The 21,820-nt window shown below is 38.2% G+C and overlaps 1 protein-coding gene across 5 annotated transcripts in view; it reads left to right on the forward strand.

Moving 5' to 3' along the window:
* The window catches only part of NSMCE2 (NSE2 (MMS21) homolog, SMC5-SMC6 complex SUMO ligase), a 274,162-nt gene that overhangs the window by 71,719 nt on the left and 180,623 nt on the right, over positions 1 to 21,820 (forward strand). For all 5 annotated transcript variants that reach the window (XM_063726445.1, XM_009244084.4, XM_009244085.4 and 2 more), the window contains one exon: positions 18,449 to 18,602. In XM_063726445.1, coding sequence (XP_063582515.1) covers positions 18,449 to 18,602 — 154 coding nt within the window. The remainder of the gene's footprint in view (positions 1 to 18,448; positions 18,603 to 21,820) is intronic.

Below are 21,820 nucleotides of genomic sequence, written 5' to 3' on the forward strand. Positions count from 1 at the left end.
ATACAGTTACCACATACAGTCCTCATCTGACAACCCATATCTGAACGGCCACAAGACTGAAGAGTGAAAGAAACTTCCTGATTTTACCAACAAGAATGGGAAGGGAGTCCCTGTTAGCTCTTCGAGGAGGAAAGATACATTCCCAGTGTTTAGATCTCTGAATGAAATTCTGGAACACAGTTTCCCACAGAAGTGACAGTCAGTGGTTGTGTTTCCGGCTAGCCAATAAAAAAGGAAAAAAGAGATTTAACCATAAATAGTTCATTGTGATCCAATTTCTATAAAGTGGTTAACAAAGCCCACTTGTAGTATGAATATTAGCTTGGTGTTTGTTTCAAGTATGTTGGAGGCCTTAGCCCAGGTCTGGATAAGATAATGAATCCACCTCTCTTCTAGCTTCCCCACTTATTTAATATTTGCACAAGGCTTCCTTAAGCCAGATTTGTAAATATCATCAGTTCATACTCCAGTCTCCTGGCCCTTTGACTGAAATTCTGAAACCAACGTTCTTTCCCTCAGTGAAAGGGTGAGAAGCCCTTTCAGGTCCCCAATCCCTTTAATAAGCACATTGACCTTACAAAGTTAGGAAAGGTGGCTATTGTTGACTCTGAGCCTCAAGAAGGTTAAAGGACTTGCTCAGATCACTTGGTTAGTCTCAAGAGGTGAGACTTGAACCTCAGTGTTTTGACATGTAATTCAAGGCTGTTTTCATGACAGTTCTGTTTCAAGATGGATGCTATTCATTGAATTCACTTTGAGTTGTAGTTTTCAGTTGAGAGTAAGAATGTTTTTAGGGAGTCTTGGTTATAAAGTATATTTATGATTTTGTACATCTCTTATTGTAAATTTTCCAAAGGTAAAGTTTTGGGAAATTTAGTCAAAACAAAAAGTGACTCCCCACACTAATGTGGCATGTGTTAGAGAGGGATTCTATTAGAATTAAAGAACTATTTGAAGCAAAGAATATTGTTATATGTAATGGTTATATTAAAAATAAGAAAAACTTTTGAAGAGCCAGTATTATTCACTCCTTTAAAACTTTGTGTTATATTTTTGAAGTGGTATGGTGTGAATATGAAGGAATTTTAGGAATTTAAAGTAAAATAAAAATGAAATAAGCTTTTTTCTAGTTTTAATGATATGGCTTATGTTTATATTTATTAAAATATTCAGTTCTGACCATAATAATAGCAAGCCTAGCTAATATGTCTCCAGTGCTTGTTATGAGCCAGGCAGTATTCAGTTATCTCCGGTTGAATAATTGTTTTCTTCCTGCCGGGTTAGCCTACAGATTTGTTCATGATCAACTCTTAGAAGTAGTGAGGGATAAGTCTCCATGATAGAAGACAGTGATAAGGTCTGTATGTGGCATTATATGGGACATATAAAAATGTTTCACTGAATAGTGAAAAGGATACTGCAATTGGAGTCAGAAGACCTAGTTCCTCCCTGGCCTAACAGTGTGACACTGGGTTAGTGACTTGCCTTCATAAACCTTCAATTTCCTTATCTGTAAAAAAACAGTGATACCTCATAGGGCTGTGGCAAGGATTAAATGAGATAACTTAGGTAAAGTACTTAATTTATGCCTTCAAAAGATGAGGCCTCATGTAGCAGGCGTTCAGAAAATATTAATTGCCTCTTTTCATCTTCATGCACAAGGTAGTTGTGAAATTAAATTGGAAAACAATATGAAAGCTGGTTTAAAAACATTTAAATGTCATTCTAATATAAGATGATATTTTCCAATGAGTGGTGCCTTCTTCAGCACTTTCAGAGTAAAATATATGGGAGAATTAAGGAAACTGGATTATAACTAGAAAATCTGGATTTTACTGGGTGGCCATCACATCTGGAAACATAGTGATTTAATGATATTATCTTACAGTACAATATGAAATAGTATTATCTATTTGCAGACTTGGCCACACTGTAGTCTCAGTTACATCACCTATTGTTTGACTTGGAGAAGTAATTTAATCTCTCTAATCACTGAGAATCAAAATTATATACATTATTTTCAGAAGTACTCTATATGTTAGGAAGCATCTAAGTGTGGTTTTTATTTTGTTTATTGTTCTAATTTTTCTATAATACAGCAGTTTTTTGATTACGCTTGTGATGGATAGAATTCATTTTCATTTAGTCAGAAAATCTTTCTAAATGGAGAAGAATTAGAAGGCAAAAGGCAATTTGATATGTGTGCTAGTGGGAAGTAACTTCAAATATCAGGAAGCCATATTAGTTATAGAGAAAGCAGTGCCAGAGAATTTGATAGGCTGCTAGATGGGAGTGAACAGAGCAGGTAAAGGATAAAGAGCATTAATAAACTGATGGAGTATTAATAATTTCATAATCTTTGTTGTGTTGGGTGAGATATGATAACAGAAAAGATTCAGCCTCATATCCTTGGATTGCCCTCATTCTGGGCTGTAGACATGTGGTATAGTGTAAAGACAAGGGATTTGAAATCAGACTTACTATTTATTAGAATACTCATGGCACTTTGGAAGTTAATTAATTCATGGATTAGAAAAAATGTTACCATCTCAAAATAGATGTTTTTGCTTATCTTTTCAGTTACTATAGTCATACTAAATAGGTTTTGTTGTTGTTGTTTTTATTGTTTTATTTTGAGATAGAGTCTTGCTCTGTCACCAGGCTGGAGTGCAGTCGCACGATCTCAGCTTACTGCAACCTCTGCCTCCCGGGTTCAAGAGATTCTTGTGCCTCAGCCTCCCAAGTAGCTGGGATTACAAGTGCATACCACCACACCTGGCTAATTTTTGTATTTTTAGTAGAGATGGGGATTCATCATGTTGACCAGGCTGGCCTCAAACTCCTGACTTCAAGCAATCTCCCCACTTTGGCCTCCCAAAGTGCTGGGATTACAGGTGTGAGCCACCGCACCCGGCCCTAAATAGATTTTTTTAAATGGATGCTTAGCAAGAACAGAAGGAAGAAAACAATTCACATTTTCCTGTCTTTTTGGTGAATTCGTTCTTTTGATTCTTAAGATCCTCTAGTTGCGGAGGGTGTGACTGGAGGACCCAGGGAAGAAACTTCTGCTACCATCTAGCTGGGGTACTCCCCAGTGGTCCCAGCTATGGAAGGCTGGTCTTCCTGGTTTAGAGTGCCTCAATAAGAAAGGACTTCCATGAGACTTAGCACTATTCCATCTCCATTCTCCTCCGAAGTCTTTTACGTTCCTCAGGATAGATAACACAAAGTTGGCCAGGCCTGGTGGCATACACCTGTAGTCCTAGCTACTCATGAGGCCAAGGCAGGAGGATCACTTGAGCCCAGGAGTTTAAGGATGCAGGGAGTTATAAAGGTGCCACTGCACTCCAGCCTGGGTGACAGAGTAAGATGTCTCAAAAAAAGAGCACCACATATGTGGATTCCTCCTCCACTGTCTCTCACCTCATCTCCCCTTCACATACACTCTCACACAAAGACTGGAGCAAGGCAGACATCTTTCACTGTGCCTTTAGTAGCTAACTTTCGATTCTAGTGCAGGATGGCTCTTTACCACCAGATAAGCTTTGGTATGACCAACCACTACTGAGTTGTGTAGTAAAGGGAGGTTTATCTAAATATGTAGAAGAAAGTTGAGATTCTCATTAGTTAGAAATTTGATTGCTAGAAATCTTGAATTTGATGTAAAACAGAATAAGCAGTTAGGGAAGGGAACATAATATAGGCTTTGTGTATTGAGAGTTGCATTAAAAGAATTGCGAAGTCAAGGCCCGGCATGGTGGCTCATGCCTGTAATCCCAGGACTTTGGGAGGCTGAGGTGGGCGGATCATGAGGTCAGGAGATTGAGGCCATCCTGGCCAACATGGTGAAACCCCATCTCTACTAAAAATACAAAAATTAGCTGGGTTCGGGAGGCTGAGGCACAAGAATCACTTGAACCCAGGAGGTGTAGGTTGCAGTGAGCTGAGATCGTGCCACTGCACTCCAGCCTGGCAACTGAGCAAGACTCCGTCTCAAAAAAAAAAAATTGCAAAGTCAATCCTAAGGCAAAGAGGCTATGAAAGAAATTATGCTAAAGGGATGGGAATAGTTTAGGCTAGACTTGGGGGGAAAAATCAGTGGAATTCTTTTTTTTTTTCTTCTAAGACTTTTTTTATTTTTATTTTAGGAAACATGTTTTCTACATTAGAAATGCAAGCATTGGGGGAAGTTTTCTCAGTTCCACATGCTGTGATGTCTTTGAGGAGGTGAGGACAAGAAAGGGTAGACAGAACTTTAATCCTTGATAGGAAAATATATGTTGAATGCCATCTGGGAAACTTCTCTCTGACTCATTTTGTCAATGTCGAAACCAAGCTGAAAGTCAGTTTGGTTGTTCAAAGGTCTCCGTAATCATACAGTTCGGGTATTTCATTTGATAAACATTACCTGGCTTATCATTTCAAAACCTGTTGGAAGAATTTTTGAAATCACTAATCGATGGGCTTAATTTCTGTGAAAGATTTTGTATTTTTTTGTGGACTGCTCATGAGTTTAAGCTGCCTCTTCCTAAGAGCCTAATGTCTATATCACAAGCTCACTAAGATTGTAGTGAATGGCAGCGAAACACTGTTCTTTGTATAAATGCTGAGATATGCTTAAATAGATTCCATTGACAAGCTCTTGGGAATTTCTGTGTTATAAGCTGCATTTAGAAGGTGTGAGAAAGGAAACACTGGGAGGAGGGTGGAAGAAAAGGAAGAAGACTGTCTAGAGTCTTTTCTCCCAGTTGCCCTTTCTCAAAGACAAATGGACATTTGTCTTGGTCCATTTGGCCTACTGTAATGGAATACCATAAACCAGTAGCTTATGAACAACAGACATGTATTTCTCACAGTTCTGGAGTCTGGGAAATCTATGATGAAGGTGCTGGCATGTTCAGCATCTGGTGAGGGCCTAGTTTCTGGTTCTTAGTGGCACCTTTTGGCTATGTCCTCACAAGATGGAATGAGCAAACAAGCTCTCTGGGGCCTCTTTTATGATGGCACCAGTCTCATTAATGAGGGCTTTGCCCTCATGCTCTAATCTCTTCCCAGAGGCCTCACCTCCTAATACCATCACCTTAAGGGTTAGGATTTCATCATATGAATTTGGAGGGCACACAGGCTTTCAGACTATAGGTATAGTTTGGTGCTTGTCAACCCTTGTTCTTCTTGTTACTTTGGCCTGCCTGTCTGACAAACAGAAGATATGTGGTAATAAGAATGAAGCCTATTTGTAGTGCCTAGTATGTCTAACACTGTTTGAGGTGCTTTATACACATTACCATGTATTCTCAACCAGGGTATAGTAGACAATAACAGCATTTTTGTGTAGATGAGGAAGCTAGGGCTCGCAGTTATGTGACTCACCCAGGGTTACACACCTAGTAACAAATCCAGAGAATATTGTTCAGTTGTTCTCTTATTTGACCTCTCTGCTATTGACAACTGCTCCTTCCTTCCTGAATTTTTATTTTCCCCTGAATTTCATGACAACACGTCTGTTTTTTCTTCTAGCTTCTGGTCACTCCTCCGTAATCTCTTTGGTAGATCCTACTTCATCTCTTCACTCAGTAAAGCTTGCTATTCCTACCCGTTCTTTGATTTTCTTCCTTTCTCACACTGCATACTCTCTCTGAGAAATAGCATCTATGCTCATAACTTAAATTGCTGTCTTTATGCTGCTGAGTCCCAGATCTTTATTTCCATTCCAGATTTCTCATCTGAGAACCACACACATAAACTTAATGATATATTTGACATTCTCTACTTAAATGTGCTGTAGGCTCCTTAAATTCAGTGTCCCACAGTGACGTTTTCCCCATGATTTTCTCCTGGGATTCTGTAACTTCATAAATGGTAATATCATCCACCCAGTTTATCTGTTTTCCTTACTTCCTCTAGCTCCTCACATTTTACATTCCATCTCCAAATTTTCCTGCTTCTCAAATTAATTCACCTACCTCCATTCCCATGTTCACAGTCTTCAGTCCCCTTGGGCACACTGGCTGCACACAGTTGCTCTCTTCTCCTGTATTTCTTATCTGGTAGCCCACAAGATCTTTCTACAGTGAACATTTGATTTTTTTTGCCTGCCTTTTCCATAACTTTACCTTCTTCAGTTTTTCCTTATTACTTTCAGCTTTAAGCTCAAATTTCTTTACATGGTATACAACCCTGCTTACCTTACCTCTCTAGTCTCATTTTGTACTATTCTTTTACACTAGCTCTTTGAATGTTCTCTTGCCTCTGGCCTTAGCACGCACTATCTACTGGGAGTGCTTTTTTTTCATTTCCAAATAGCTGACTCTTTCTTACTCTTCACAGACTGAGGCTAGCTCCTTTCTTACAGCCTGCTCTGACATCATTCCATCTCTGTTTGCCAAGTGGATTACTCTCATGTGCTCTCATAACATCATGAAGTTAATCATTTTTCATAGCATTTGTAGCTATAACCCAGTCCTCTCTCCAAAACCACATCTCAGACATATAACTGTCTTCTCTTCATTTTCACTTTATTTCATTCTCATAGGCATTGCACATTTAACCTTCCAAAACTAAACTCTTGTTTTTCTCCAAAACCAGCTGTTCTTCCTGACTTCCCCATCTTAGAAAATGGCAGTATTACTATTCCATTTTTAATTAGACCAAAATCCAGAGTTGTCCTTATTTCCTTAATTTTTTCACAGCCCATATCCAGTCCATCAATAAACCTTATTCTTTATTTCTTTTTTTTTTTTTTTTTTTTTTTTAGACAGAGTCTTGCTCTCTTGGCCTCTTGGGCAGGCTGGAGTGCAAATGGTGCTGTCTCAGCTCATTGCAAACTCTGCCTCCCAGGTTCAAGCGATTCTGCTGCCTCAGCCTCTTGAGTAGCTTGGATTTACAGGCATGTGCCACCATGCCTGACTAACTTTTGTGTGTTTAGAAGAGATGGGGTTTCACCATGTTGGCCAAGCTGGTCTTGAACTCCTGACCTCAGGTGATCCACCCGGCTTGGCCTCCCAAAATGCTGGGATTACAGGCGTGAGCCACCGCGCCCAGCCAACTTTATTATTTCTACCTACAACATGTATTTAGAGTCTGACCACCTCTCACTGTTTCTCCTACTGTCACCCTAATCCATGCCATCATCACCTTTTACCTGGACACCTGCAGCAGCCTACTGACTGCTCTCCTGCTTCTGCTCCTCCTTGCCTAAAGTGGTTCTCATCCTAACAGCCAGAATGACCCTTTTAAAAAGAAAATCAGAAGTTCTTACTACTCTGTGCAAAACCTTCGCACATCTCTCAGAATAAAAGCTAAAGCCTTCCGTCATCTGTCCCACTTCGCACCCTGCTTTGATTAATACTTCTGACCTCATTCCCTATTACTCCCCAAACCCTTTTTACTATGACTCCAACTATATGGCTCACCCCCTCATTTTCTTTAGATCTCTGGTTCAGATGTCATCTTTTCATTGAAGTCTGCCTTGACCGTCCGTCACAGAAGAGCTCACTCATTTCCACTCTGCTCAGTTGTTCTCCATGGCACTTATTACCATTTAGCTAGTTACATATTTTCTTATTATTATTCTACTCAAGTAGAATACAAACTCCACAAGGGCAGGAACTGGGTCTCTTGACTGCTGTGTTCCCAGCACCTGGAGCAGTGTGTGGCCCCTAATAGGCTCTAAGTAAATAGTTGAAGTCTAGGGTAGTAGTTACGTCATGGACTTAGTGATATAGCAGACCTGCTAATGCAGTGAGTCCTAGCTCCAATACTGAGCTCTTCAACCCCTTATAATTAGACCACTCCTTAGCTTCAGTTCCTAATCGATAGCATAGGATGTATTCATTCTTACCTCTAATGTTATTTGTTTGGGGGAGGGTTAAATAAAATAATCTGTGTGAAGTGCTTGCCTCAGTACCTTGCCAATAATAAATAGTTGAGAGCAGCTGCTGCTACTAATACTGCTGCTAATTCTGATCAGATTACAGCATTTAAATTGCTTCTGACTTGTTCGTCTCTTCTACCAGATTTTGTCTGGCTACATCTTAAACTTACTATAATAATAATAACAACAATGTGACCATAAGAATACCAGTAATAATAATAGCAGCTGTTATCATTTGAGTGCTTACCGAGTACTAGAAAGTATTCTCTAAGTCAGCACTTCCCAGTGCCTCTTCTTGCAGTGATGGAAACGTTCTATATCTGCTCTGTCCAGAGTGGTGTGGTAGTGACTAGCCACATGCAGAGAGAGCTCTTGAACACTTGAGCACTTGGCAGTGTGACCGAGGAACTCAGTTTTTAATTTTATTTAATTTTAATTAATTTAGATTTTAATGACCATGTTGGCTACTGTATTTTAAAACTCTAAATTCTTTACCTACATTAATTCATTTAATACTCAAAGGTTAAGTAGATTATAGATGAAGAAATTGATTTTCTGAGTGGTGAAGAAACTTGCCCAAGATTACACAGCTAATACAAGGCAGAACTGGGATTTAAAGGTTAAAGACCTAGATAATCTGGTTCCAGGGTCTGTTGCCAGCACCCTCTGTGCTGCACCTCCCTCGTGTCATTCTCAAGAATTAAAGTCTTACAGGCAAAGGACTGAGGTGGCATATCTGTATTCTTGCTACAGGGAAAGCTGAGAGAGTTTCTGGTTCCTACTGCAGTGAAATATCACTCCTAAAGTGAGAAATTCCCAGATTTAGGATAAATGTTCAAACAGTTCTAGACAGGTAAGCTTGGCTACTCAACCTCTGTGTACACTTTTTCCCAGACTTAAATTTACAAATATAGTGGCAGCAACAACAAAATGTTTCCTCCTAAGGTATTGCAGCTATTTTTCTAAAAGCGAAAAACATGCTCTCCCCCTCCCCAAAAGGGGGAATGATACATCTTACCAGGTACCGTTTCCAGCTTGAAGTCCAAGATATCTGAGCTGAGCTTATTCCTTTTGTTAAGGTTCCCTTATGTCGCTCTACAACTAGTGAGCCAGCAACTTATTTTTATAAAACATTAGGAGAAAAGGAGAAGGGGAAATTGGTTAAAAACATAAATATGTTTATGTCAGACCAAAGAATAAATATGAGTAGATACTCAGTCTTAGCTTTTGCTATTGGTTCTGAATCCAAAGCTGGTATTTTTAACTCTCTTCCTCCACTACTCGTTCCATGTTCTTTTTGCCCTCAGCCAGCTCTCAGCTAATTGTAGATTTTTATCTGACTGACGTTTATCTGACAACACTTTAGACTGTCATTCATAGGGGTGGGGAAGGAGGCTTTGAGTTGTTGGTGGTCCTGCCTGTATGGAGTTGTTTCTATCTTCCATTTTTTACCGCTAGATGTGGTCAAACCAAGAGGTGTTCCAGGTTCCAGACACACACCTCCCTTCTCTCATTCTGTTGCAACAATCTTCTTTCCCCTTGATAATCAAGATTCATTAACACAACCAATTCTGTCACCTCCCTTTTTGTCCCTGTTCTGTGTCATGAGGAGTTCAGAATTGCTAGGTTGCAGTTTAAGCTTCCAAATCAGTGGAGGTATTGTTGAGTCCCTTGGTGAAATCATTCTTCACTTGGGTGCTAAGACTGTTAAACCAGCAGAACCAGAGTCGCAGTGATGGGGGAATTGCAAGTTGGTCATTAGGTGTGATGAGGGGGAGGAGAAGATGTATAACTAATTCTGCTTCTGTCCCTTGGTTACTGGGCCCTGTATTATGGCTGTGGGAGAAAGAATGTTTTGTATTATTCACTGGTTCTGAGCATCTTGGGAGACACCACCCTATCTAATTTTATTTGGAACTGAATCTTCAGAAGATGATTTCAGCATTCTGAAAGATGATCTTCTAGATGATAGGGTATGTGGTAAGAACAGCAATCCCATTAGCATCATTCCATCGTTGTACTCTTTCATTGTTAAATCTTGAGTGAGATACCATGGTGATGAATGAGGCATTCAGTCATTCTGTGGATGGCAGAGGTGTGGTAGACAGGAAAGGCAGTTTCATATTCAGAATATGTGTCTTTTCATACGAAGACTGACAAGTGACCACTAAAAGTTAGGATGTATGTCTGAAATCATGTATGTTTTCATAAAATTAAATCTATTCTGTGTTGTTACTTGGAGGCAGAAGCAAAGTAAAACATTTAAGGTGAGTTTGAGTAAGTTGAAACTGGCTGACACTGACTCACTATGACCTTGGGCAAGATGCGCTGCGAGCTGCCTATTCCTCATATCTGTGAAATTGGGATAATGATATTTTTGTGTATATAAGGCTTTGAACCACTCAGACAAAAGGTGCTGTGTAAGTGCAAAGTGTTGTTAACAACAATACTAACAATCCTCATTTCACCTTGTCCTCAGTATGACCTGTGTTTAAATTGAGCACTGTTAAAAAGATTGCCTGTGAAATGGTATCCTGAATAGTTATGTTGCTCTATGTTCTCCCAGCACTTGATATATTTCCTTCCCAACACTTTTTATAGTTTGTGATAATCTGCTTGATTATTTGAATATTTTTTCCCCCTCTAGATCCAAAAACCTCTGAGCACAATGGGGACCACTTTAGTCTGTTTGTTATAACATCTCCAAGGCCTAGTATGGTTCCTACATGTGGTAGATGTTCAGTAAATATTTATTGAATGAGTAAATGAATAAATAAATAATGCATGTTTCTGTGAATTTCTGTGAAAACAACACAAAAAGCCAGAGATGTAAAATCAGTTTGGTTGCTTTTCCATCAGTATGGGAATCCTAATGCTGTATTCTGTGTAAATAAATCATTCCAGTTGGTCATCATCTTATAGTGGGCATGGTGCCATGGGAAATTTATTGGAGTAATTTTTAACAGCATAAATGTTTAGTAACAGATGCACATAGATGGCAGGTTGCCTCATTCAGCTTCCATCTGTTAGACAACTGTCTATTCTAATAAGACTGGTCCATTAGAACTAGACAAATAACATTCTTACCCATGTTTAAGCTTATTCATTTTCACAATTTTTCCGAAAGGCTCAAAGGAGGAAAGGTGTTTCCATGTTTGGTTGGCTGCTACTTAATAATAGTGTATTACAACACCTTGGCAAACCGTAAAGTCCACTTGATGTGTCGTAATGCTCAACAAGGAAGTATTCTCTCTTAAGTGTTTTGCCAAAAGTCAAAACCATGCTAAATAATGGCACTAGGAAACACACTCAGCTACAGATAATTTGGTCCAATAGAGTTCAGTGTAGGTTGTGCAACTGGCAACAGAAACTGGCATGAGATGAAGGGATATAATCCATGCTGGTCATCATTAGTATGTGTGATTTTTAAATAGGACAGAGGCAATATACTAAACTCTAGAAAATATAGTGTGTCCATATGTACATGCAATTAGGTTATACCCAGTGAAAGCATGATGATTCTCAGCTTGGGCATGCCTTTTAAGAACAACTTTATCAAGTTTTTTTTGCTATATAAAGGTGGAGACAGTGTTGGCCTATATAAATTTACCCTGTGCATGACGAATTGGGATGGTGATGTGTCATTAAGTGTGGGCCAACTTCCTTAAATGTCTTGGTGCTTAGCATAATGCCTGGCACTCAACTGGGACTCAGTAATTATTTGTTGAATGAATGTTCTAGGATCAATTGAGGCAATTCCCTCTGGATTTCTAGAATGAAAGCAGTCCCATAACCTTAGATCACTATGAATTAAAACTTGGAATAAAAAGTTGGAATACTTAGAGTACTAGTACTAAGCAGAACACAAAGCAAACTGCTTATCACTAGTATGTGTCTGTGATAAACTTCTGAAGGCTGTGTCGTTTCCAAAATGTAAATCACTGGGTATGTGTTATTTTGGGAGGCAGACATCTAACAATGGCTGTTTTGGAGAAAGTCAATCTATCTGGGTCTTGGTTCAGTTATAGGAATGACTAATTTTATACTAGATTCTCACATGATTCAAAAAGTGTGTGAATGACTCAGCTCATTAATATCCTTAGCTCCTGTGATCTCCCCTCCCAGTGAAACGATGGTTATAAGGCAATAATGATAATTGGAAGAGGAGGAGACTTTGACTTTGCCCCGTGGCAATAAAATGACACACTTTAAGTAATTGCATATGCATACAATATTGTTTGAAAGAAATGAATTATATTATCATCATATAAATACATTTAATATTTGTGTTAAAATATGGTGAAAATAATATGTAGTTTCAGCGTGGATGAGGACTGAGTTCTGCTTTTTGTTTCTACCATTATCTTTTTTCCTAAAACAAGCCTCTATATGGACAGAGCCATTTGGAGCCCTAACTTAGTTCCTAACAGTCAACTCATTGATTACTTTCTCCTTGCTGACATAGAGAAATGTTGTAGTCACAGGGGTGTTGGGTTCTAATTACATGTAGCTAAGTATTCACAAGTGATTTTGAGCTAAAATGAGCAATTCATTGAAGAGTCTGGAATTTCTGGGGATTTGCATGTTTCTTCCTGTTACTGCTTCCTTCTTTTTGCAGCAATTTATTAAACAAACACCTGGATATTTGGAGTCAGCCTTTGTCTTGTGTCTAGACTCTGCTCTTGCTAGAGTCTCTAGTGACTCAAAAATCTAATGCACACTTTTCACTTCTTATTTAGTTTGACTTCTCTGCAGCATTTGACAGATCTCGAAATTCCTTCCTAAACTTTGTGGACATTTTCTGTTGGTTGTTTCTTAACTCTTATACTTTTTCTTTTTAAACTCTTCTAGCTGCCCTTAAAATGTGATATCCTCCAGAGTTTGGTCTTGGTGCTTTTTTTTTGTTTCTATTTATTCAGTCTCCTTGGTGATCCCATTCATTTCCATGGTTTCCATTAAAATCCATACACTGGTTGCTCCAAGTGGGTGTTTTTATGTCAGTCTTGGTGAGCTATAGACCTGTGTATTCAGCAACACTGGAGATATATATAGATAGATAATAATAGTAACAATACTGACAGCTACTCGTTATTGAATATTTTCTGCATCAGACAGGTGAGTGCTTTATTGCTTCATTTATTTACCTCACAGCGACACTATACATTGTCTTAAAAACCAGAATAGTGTCTCATAAAGATCCCGATTTCTAAGTGTCCTGGAAAAGCCTGGGCTTGCCTTCTTACCTGGCAGCATGCATTGGCAGCTGAGTAACAGCTTTCCTCTTACTTGGGACTTGTACTATCTACTTCACACAGTCCTCACCACTTCCTATTGGCCTGCACTTATTGTGAGTTTCCTCATATCCTTGCTGGTCTAGCCCCATAGGCATTTCTGACACCTGTAAGGACAATTGACATGCTTTCCCAGCTGGTTGCAGACTTCTCTATTTTTTGCCCTAGTACTGGAATGGTTTTCTCAAATGAAAGTTGTTACTTGCTTTCTCCTAATAGTTTTTTATGTATGTTTCTTTATCACCTCCTCCTCTACCCACAACTTTGTTAAAGTCTCTATGCTGAAGTTAGAAGGAAAAGAATAAAAGTTTTTTATCATTTACTATGGGCCACAGTTAAACACAGGCTTGGTTTAGTTAAGTCTTCACAGCACTGAAGTGGGTGTTCCTGATTCCTAATTAAGAGATGAGAGAATTTCAAGGCCCAGGGGATTGTCTCAAGATCCATACCCAGAGTGGATTCAGATCTGTCTGATCCCGAGCTCCAAGTTTTTTCTCCTCCATCATAACAACTTCTAGCTCCTGTTCCTCTGTACAAATAAACAAGTATCTTTAGCACTCTCATTCCCATGATCTGCTTCTCATCTTGTTCTTCCTTTGCCATCAAACTGTATTCATTAGTTCACACAGAACTCCGTTAACCCCTTTTCTCATCTCAACACAGTGTAATTTAGCCTTCTGGTAATTTACTCGTTCACCCACATCATCTGAGCACCCCCTGTGCAACAGGCAGCAGGCCAGACACCAGGGACATAACCTTGTCTGAGAGAAGCTTCATGGAGCCATAATTCCAGCGCTGTGTGCAGAATGCCTTATAATTAAATCCAGTGGATTTAAGGATTAGCCCTTTTCTTACTTAAGCTCACTTGCATCATTTTCCCCAAAGGACAAGCACTTCTCTAATGGAAATTTTCTCTTTCCTTTCTTCTGTAGCATTGCTCACTGCTCGTTTTCTTCTTTAGTTTTTCAGAGTTCCTTTTGCATCTCTCTTCTTTTTCTTCCCATGCCCTCATTTTAAATGTTTCCAGCTTCGTACTAGGTAACTTCACTTCGAAGTCTTACAGTTTCAGTGATTTCTGCTGCTTTCCTCAAGACAATAGCATTTGACTAGTTGTCCACATTAAATATCTTGGAGGCATCATTACTCCCTTGTCTTCCTCTCACAACAAGAGTTGGTGATTCTGCTTCAAAAACAGCATCCCAGTTGCCAGCCCCTCTGCCATTAGTTAACATATGGCAGCAACTGCCCTCTCCCTCCCTCTCAGTTGTATGTCCTCCAGGCATTAACAATAGTAATCATCTTTTTTTTAACTCTCATTATCACTTTACCCCTTGAAATTTTGTAGTGTCTTTCTCGCTGCTTGTTGGGTCAGGTCTCAGTTCTATAACCTGGCTTCCAGGGCTGTTGACCTTCTGCTCCTGATCCACTCTTCTGGTCTACTCTCATTTTAGCTACAGTACTTAGCACATAGAGAGCACTCACTGAATACTGGATGAGTAAGCGGGTGGTACAGAAAAATCTGACCTTTTGTTGTCAAAGGGCAGAATTAAATTTCTATCATGTAAGTATGGTACCTACTATTTACTTCTCAGTAACTTCTCTCATTTTTAAATTATAATGATATAAACATTAATCCAGTGTATTGTGTTTCTCTGAAATTCATGTTGAAGTCCTAACCCCTAGTAGGACTTCAGAATTTGACTGTATTTGGAAATCAGGTCTTTAAAGAAGTCATTAAGTTGGCTGGGCGTGGTGGCTGACGCCTGTAATCCCAGCACTTTGGGAGGTGGAGGCAGGGGGATCACAAGGTCAGGAGATCAAGACCATCCTGGCTAACAAGGTGAAACCCCGTCTCTACTAAAAATACAAAAAATTAGCCGGGCGTGGTGGCAGGCGTGGTGGTGGGCACCTGTAGTCCCAGCTACTCGGGAGGCTGAGGCAGGAGAATGGTGTGAACCCGGGAGGCAGAGCTTACAGTGAGCCGAGATCGTGCCACTGCACTCCAGCCTGGGCAACAGAGTGAGACTCTGCCTCAAAAAAATAAAATAAAATAAAATAAGTCATTAAGTTAAAATGAGGTCAGTAAGTGGGCCTTAATCCAATATGACTGATGTCCTTAAGAGGAAATTTGGACACAGACCTGTGTAGAGGGAAGACCATTTGATGCCACAGGACCCAGCCCTGCTGATGCCTTGGTCTTGGACTTCTTGATTCCAGAACTGTGACAAAATAAATTTCTGTTGTTTAAGCCACCTAATCTGTGGTACTTTGTTATTGCAGCCCTAGTAAATTAATATACCTAGTATCTTTTAATTCACTGAGATTCTAAGTCCTATATCTGGGGAGACTTTATTATTGGGAAAAGGATGGACCTAATAATCTAGTAGATCCTCTCCATCTCAAATTTCTTTGAGGTATTTGAAATTTGACCAAGGAAGTTAAAGGCTACAGTAAACTGTGATCACGCCACTGTACTCCAGCCTGGGTGACAGAGCTCGACCCTGTCTCTTAATTTAAAAAAAAAAACAAAAATTTCTCCTAGGAAAACAGGGGCATCTTTATCTTTTTCATGCTACATGATCAGCCACTCAATTTTTTTTCCTTTCATTAATCTGTTTCTCTTAGATATTCAAACAAAGCAAGAAACCATTAAAAAATAGTTAGTGCCCATTTGTTTTATTGATTTAAAGAGATAATGAGTTGAATGTTTTTATATTTCATTTTGATAGCTAGAGTACAGTCAGTTCTCTTTGCAATGGATGGCCATGCAGACTCAAACTTTCAGAGAAGACATTTACAGCAGTGAATTTATGTGCTTTACAGCAGTTTTCTAAAGGTTCTGATTATGGGGGGAAAACACAGTGAATCACTAAAAATTTGGTTTATTCAGCTTTTCCTAGTCATATTTCAGGTTGTCATGTTGTCAGACCTCAAAATGCCTCTCCCCTCCATCCTCACTGCCCCCACTCCCTACTCAGTCTTCACCTCCTCAGCAATGGTTGTAGTGGAACTGTGGGAATTAAGTAGGTTGACTGTGTTAGAGAATTTGTTGGAAAACAACATTCAGATTTTACTTATCATCTGCTTAGATCATCCCAGACTACATAATAATTTCAGACTGATTACACCTTGACAAGGCTCACCTGAATGCCTTCCTATAATGTTACCATTAACATCTTAGGTGGATGTGAGTCCATTTTATTTTATAAATCCAGAAGGAGAGCCTATAATCCTTTTCTAAGAACCAGCAATTTATTTTCTTGGTCTGCTCTCAATTCTTCATGCTACAATTTTGAACTTCTTGCATTTTGTTCTATTATGTAGAGGTAGACAATAGCTAGTCACCGTGTATAATAGCTCTTATTCTTGAGATATAAGGCACTATTAAATTGCCTTTCTATCTTCTCTTTTCCAAATTGAGCTTTATTGGTTCTTTAGCCATACAGTACTTCAGTTAAATCCTTAATTACGTATAACACTTGTCATTAAAGCCTCTCCATGTTTTCTAAAACTCTCTTTAATGGTGAATCCAGCACTTGGGGGTTAGCAATACAAGAAGACAGTCAGTTCCTACACTAAAATATAAATTTTAGACATTTTGGTTTGATGCTTCTCATTTTCTATTTAATAATCAAAATGCATAGCAATTAAGCAAAAGAAGATTATGTATTTTCTCTGTGACAAAAGTTGAAGCAGATACTTTGCAGATAATCTTTTGAATTCATATGCATTGATAACTCAGATTCAGAGAGATTAGAAATATATGCCACTGACTAGAACCAATATCAAGAATTTTCTGTATCTAACTTGTAGTCTTAGCATTACCTCTGACTAGTTGGATGTAGAAGATAAGTCATCTGACTTCTTTCTAAATCATTTTATTTATTTGTGAAACTGGGGGGAGGAGATCAAGATTAGAATATCTCTAAGCTGTCTTCCAGCCTAGAAATTGTACTGTATACTAATAGTAATGGCAGCTAATAAATTGTGGCTTTTAGTGGGTAGGTATATTTGGAGCTAATAAGATTAACTTATTTGAAATACATGTTGAGTACTACCTACTGTGTGCTGGGCACTGGTAATACCGTGATAAATCAGACATCTTTCAAGGAGTTTATACTTTATTAGGCGAAAGAGGCATAAAAATAAGCAATTGAATATTCCTGGAGTGGTGGTAGAAGTCTGTCTAAAGTGTGTGGGGCACAATAGAGAGTTTAGTGAGTTTTGCTTGGCAGCAGGAGCATCAGAAAAGGGCCAGTGATGAAAGGGAGCAATTATGAAGGCCTGATGGAGAGCAGCTGCAGCAAAGTGATGAGGCAGCAGCTTGACTATAGTGGCTAAAGCTGGAGGATGAGAAATTGGAAAGAGTGGCTCCTTTTTTCCCACAAGGAGGTGGAATATGAACAGAAAATAACTGGGGGCAGGGAGCTGGGATTATAAGAGGTTGTTTGTTTTAAAAAATGGGTGTGAAGAGCCTGTGTAAAGGTTCTTGAGAAAAGAGCCCGTTGAGAGGAAAGTTTGTTGTGAAGGAGATGAAGATGTAATTAAGAACAGGGTTGAGAATGGATAGAGAGATAGACAGATGGATAGATATGTGATAACACACACAGAGCAGAATGTTAATTGTGGCACCTAGGAAGTAGATGAATGAGTGTTCATAATATACTTCCTTCAACCTTTCTGCATATTTGAAAATTTATAATATTGGGAAATAATTTTATAATATTGGGGATGGAGGAGAACATGGGTTGAGAATTAGCCTTGAACAGAACCAAGGGGCACTTATTCCTTGGCATGGCAGGACATTATGGAAGGTCAAGGCTAAAGCCCCAGCCACTTTTGTAAAGTAGAAGTGACTCTTACCTGCTAGGGTGGAGGGCCAAAAAAAAAAAAAATGTTGAGCATGAAGGATGGCATAGCCACTGGTGAGTGTGAGAGAGGACTGAGCAGACTTGGGTGGTGATGCTCAGGTCTGGTGAAGTTGCCACATTTGTGATTTTCCCTGGTAGTTATCAGAAGACAACAAGTTAGTAGGATCATTGAAGGGCCACTAGCTTACGGAAGCCAAAATAGAGTGAGTAGTTGGCATGAATGAGTCCCTTCAGTATTTGCCAGCAGTCTGTCCTAGAACATGTCCCAACCTCTCTGGTGCTTTGTTCAAGAGATTATTTTCAACCTCACTATCTTTTGCTTTGAATTATCTGAGATAAAAACAATGTTGCAAAACTTTGTTAACACTATTATTGTTAACATTTAACTCAGGTAATTTTGTTGTCTCCCTTAGGTGAAAGAAGAACGTCCAGAAAAAATACCAGATTTAAAATTATTGGTAGAGAAGAAATTTTTGGCTTTACAGAGCAAGAATTCTGATGCAGACTTTCAAAATAATGAAAAATTTGTACAGTTTAAACAACAGCTGAAAGAACTAAAGGAGCAATGTAAGTCAACATGCTTTGCTTTGGTTCGGCTTTTTGAAATTAGGGAACTGACTTGATGAACAGCCCCAGCTAACTGATTTTATAAAGTTTGCTTATCTGCTTGGCTTGATCCTCTTTCTAAGTTGCTTTTTATTGTTGTTGCAATTCTGTATTTTGTCTAATTTTTGGTTCAAATCAGCCTGCCCATTTCTGAAAGCCAACAGTTTCCACAAAGTGCTCAGAAAATTTCCCAGCAGCTAGTTATGTGTATTGTCCCATTGCTGGGGAGGGGAATTGGGAAAACAAAATAAAACTGAAAACTCTTTTATTTAAACAACAATGGTATTGTTCAAGTTTTAAACTGCTGTGCCATGCTTTAAAATAACCATACTTTGATTTTGGTTTTGCCGCTTTGGAGTAATGTTAGCTATGTTTTCTCAGAAGACTACCTTATCTTCTCAACTATAAACCAAAATCTCCTTGATCCATTTTAGCATTGTGGTAGTATAAATTCCATGTGGTTTTTAAATTGTTGCCTTCTTAATAAACTATTACATTCAAGTTTTTTAGTGGACATAACTTTGACTTAAGAATTGGAGCAGGCAATGTAATTTTTTATACCAAAAAAAATTTTTAGACAGTATTTACCAGAAATAATATATCTTTTCTGCACAGTAAAATATATATGCCCTTTCTTTTCCCATTCTTCCATGTGGTCCACATACCAATTTTATATAAATTGATTTTTTCACATTAGCATCTATTTAGTCCTATAGTCTTTGCTTCTTTTAGGATTGAGACGCTTGTATTTCTTAAAGAAGTGAATAGTGAAGCAAATAACCTTTTCTAACTTTAGTCTCCCAACACCTTCATTTACACACACATGGAGCAGGAGTGTTGTATGATATGAGACATAAATTTACCTCATGTCCTTATATGTGCTTAATGTAGGGATTCGTATTTTGAAATAGGCTTTCTTTTAAATATAAGCATTTTCTTTAAATTGATGCTGAGATCTCAAAAAATGACTGAGGAAGCTGCTTCACTTTTGTCTATTTTACAAATAACTTAAGTTTCACAATTTGGAATGTTTTGCAATCATGATGAGACTTTTATTTTTACTGTAGATTTAACCAGTAAGCATTTTCCCCATATTTTAAGTTTATTTTTTGTTCTTTTTTTAACATCACAGCTCCCAACATTCTTCTAATGTATTTTTCACTCTTCCCTCAAATGATTAATAATTTCCCAAAGAGATAATAATTTGCCAGTGGCTTTCTGATCTTAAAGATGCTAGTGAATTAATTGTATAGCCATGAGAATTAGACATTATTCCCCTTAAATATACATGGGCCATATAGTCTTTATCTTTTATCCATGATATTTATTACTCAGTGGTGTGTGTGTGTGTGTGTGTGTGTGTGTGTGTGTGTGTGTGTGTGTGTGTGTGTGTGTGTGTGTGTGTGTGTGTGTGTGTGTGTGTGTGTGTGTGTGTGTGTGTGTGTGTGTGTGTGTGTGTGTGTGTGTGTGTGTGTGTGTGTGTGTGTGTGTGTGTGTGTGTGTGTGATTACCAGCCTGAGGCCAACAAATCCCCTCAGTTGGGATGTAGAGATTAAACAAAGCTTTTAAAAGCTCACGTTATATGACCTCAAGGTTGTTTACCTGGTCATCTCATGGTAATTAGAAACTCTGATTGGCAGTTTTCGATTTCTTGATTAAAAACCTAAATAAACTGATTGTTATAGGCATTTTTTCAAAGGCGTTCTCAGTGAAAAGACCGAGAACTGTTCTATTTGGTGCTTAGTGAAAATATTTTGAACTAATGTATGTACCAGTTATTAACATTTCTTTATTAAATGCAATAGTTTTTTGTCAAATAAATAGCAATTTTTCAATCTTGAAAAAAAAGATGCTAATGGATTTCAGTTTTGGTGTTGGTCTAAGTAGCCAAATGTATTTTATTTGACTATTTGGAGCCAGTACTCATAAATTGTGGCAGACTTAGCATCCAATCACAATTCCTGAGTTTTAAGTAATTTTATAATACAGGTTGAAGGACAAATATTCAAAAATATAAATTGTTTCTTCTTTTGTTATTGTTTACAAAGTTATTATTCCACAAGGTAAAGGGTGAAGACTTTTAGAATCATATACTCATGGAGAAACACTTTCTAATTAAGAACATATAATTCAAAAAAATGATAAATGTTGAAATCGTGGCTATTACTTCTTAAATCTCTCTAAAATGGGGTTGGAAAAAGAAAGAAAATGTTTTCTCAGGCCACCAGTACACATTATTTGGATAGACAGTCAAACCTTATGTATATTTATATTGAAAGAAATACTTCCTTATATAAAGTTTCCCTGTATATTGTAACCCTGGAATTAAAATAACTTTCCCCTAAAATAATTAAAATAAAAATTTCCCCTAGAATTTTATTTTAAAAAGTTTTTAGATTTCAAATGACAGTACAAGCAAAATATTAATACTTTTAAAAAATCCTCTATAAGATCTGTATACCTTACTTGCAAAATGTAATTTTAGTGCCGTATTATTAGTATAATACTTGTATTATACTAATACAAGTTTATGCAAGTATAAACTTGTACCATGTCTAGTGGATTTTCTTTCTTTAGATTTAACACTGCTGTGAGGGTTCTAATTAGGATCAGGCTCCCACAATATTTGTGTAGCCAGGTCAGAGGTACACTATGATATGTAAATGAGCTAATGAATCTGTTTTGAGATATGTTCTGGCGGCAAGGAATTGCAATAATAATTTTTTTGTTTTTAAAGATTAGAAAATAGAGGCCAGAGAGAGAGAATTGCTTCTAGATGCCTGTTTTGACAGAGTAAAGGCTGAAGTGCTTTTTCTTTTATGAAAATAACCACCATGTCTTCACTAACTTTATTATGTAAGAATATAAATACATGGGATTACATTTGACCAAATCAGGATCTAATGAGAGAAATGCCAGGAATCTTTTAGGTGGGGAGAGGCCAAGATAGAGCTTGCAATGAAGTTGTCTCCCAGGTGGTTTTGTCTCAAGGGCAGGCCTAGGTACACTCTGCTGGCAGTGCACCAGCTGTAAGTTAATCTATCTGTGGCTCAGCAGCTGGTTCTCAAAGTTTTAGGTCTTATGCTCCCATTACATTTTTAATTTTTTTTTTTTTTTTTGAGACCAAGTCTCGCTTTGTTACCCAGGCTGGAGTGCAGTGGTGCAATCCTGGCTCACTT

Source organism: Pongo abelii, chromosome 7 (genome assembly GCF_028885655.2).
Source record: "Pongo abelii isolate AG06213 chromosome 7, NHGRI_mPonAbe1-v2.0_pri, whole genome shotgun sequence".
Taxonomy (NCBI): domain Eukaryota; kingdom Metazoa; phylum Chordata; class Mammalia; order Primates; family Hominidae; genus Pongo; species Pongo abelii.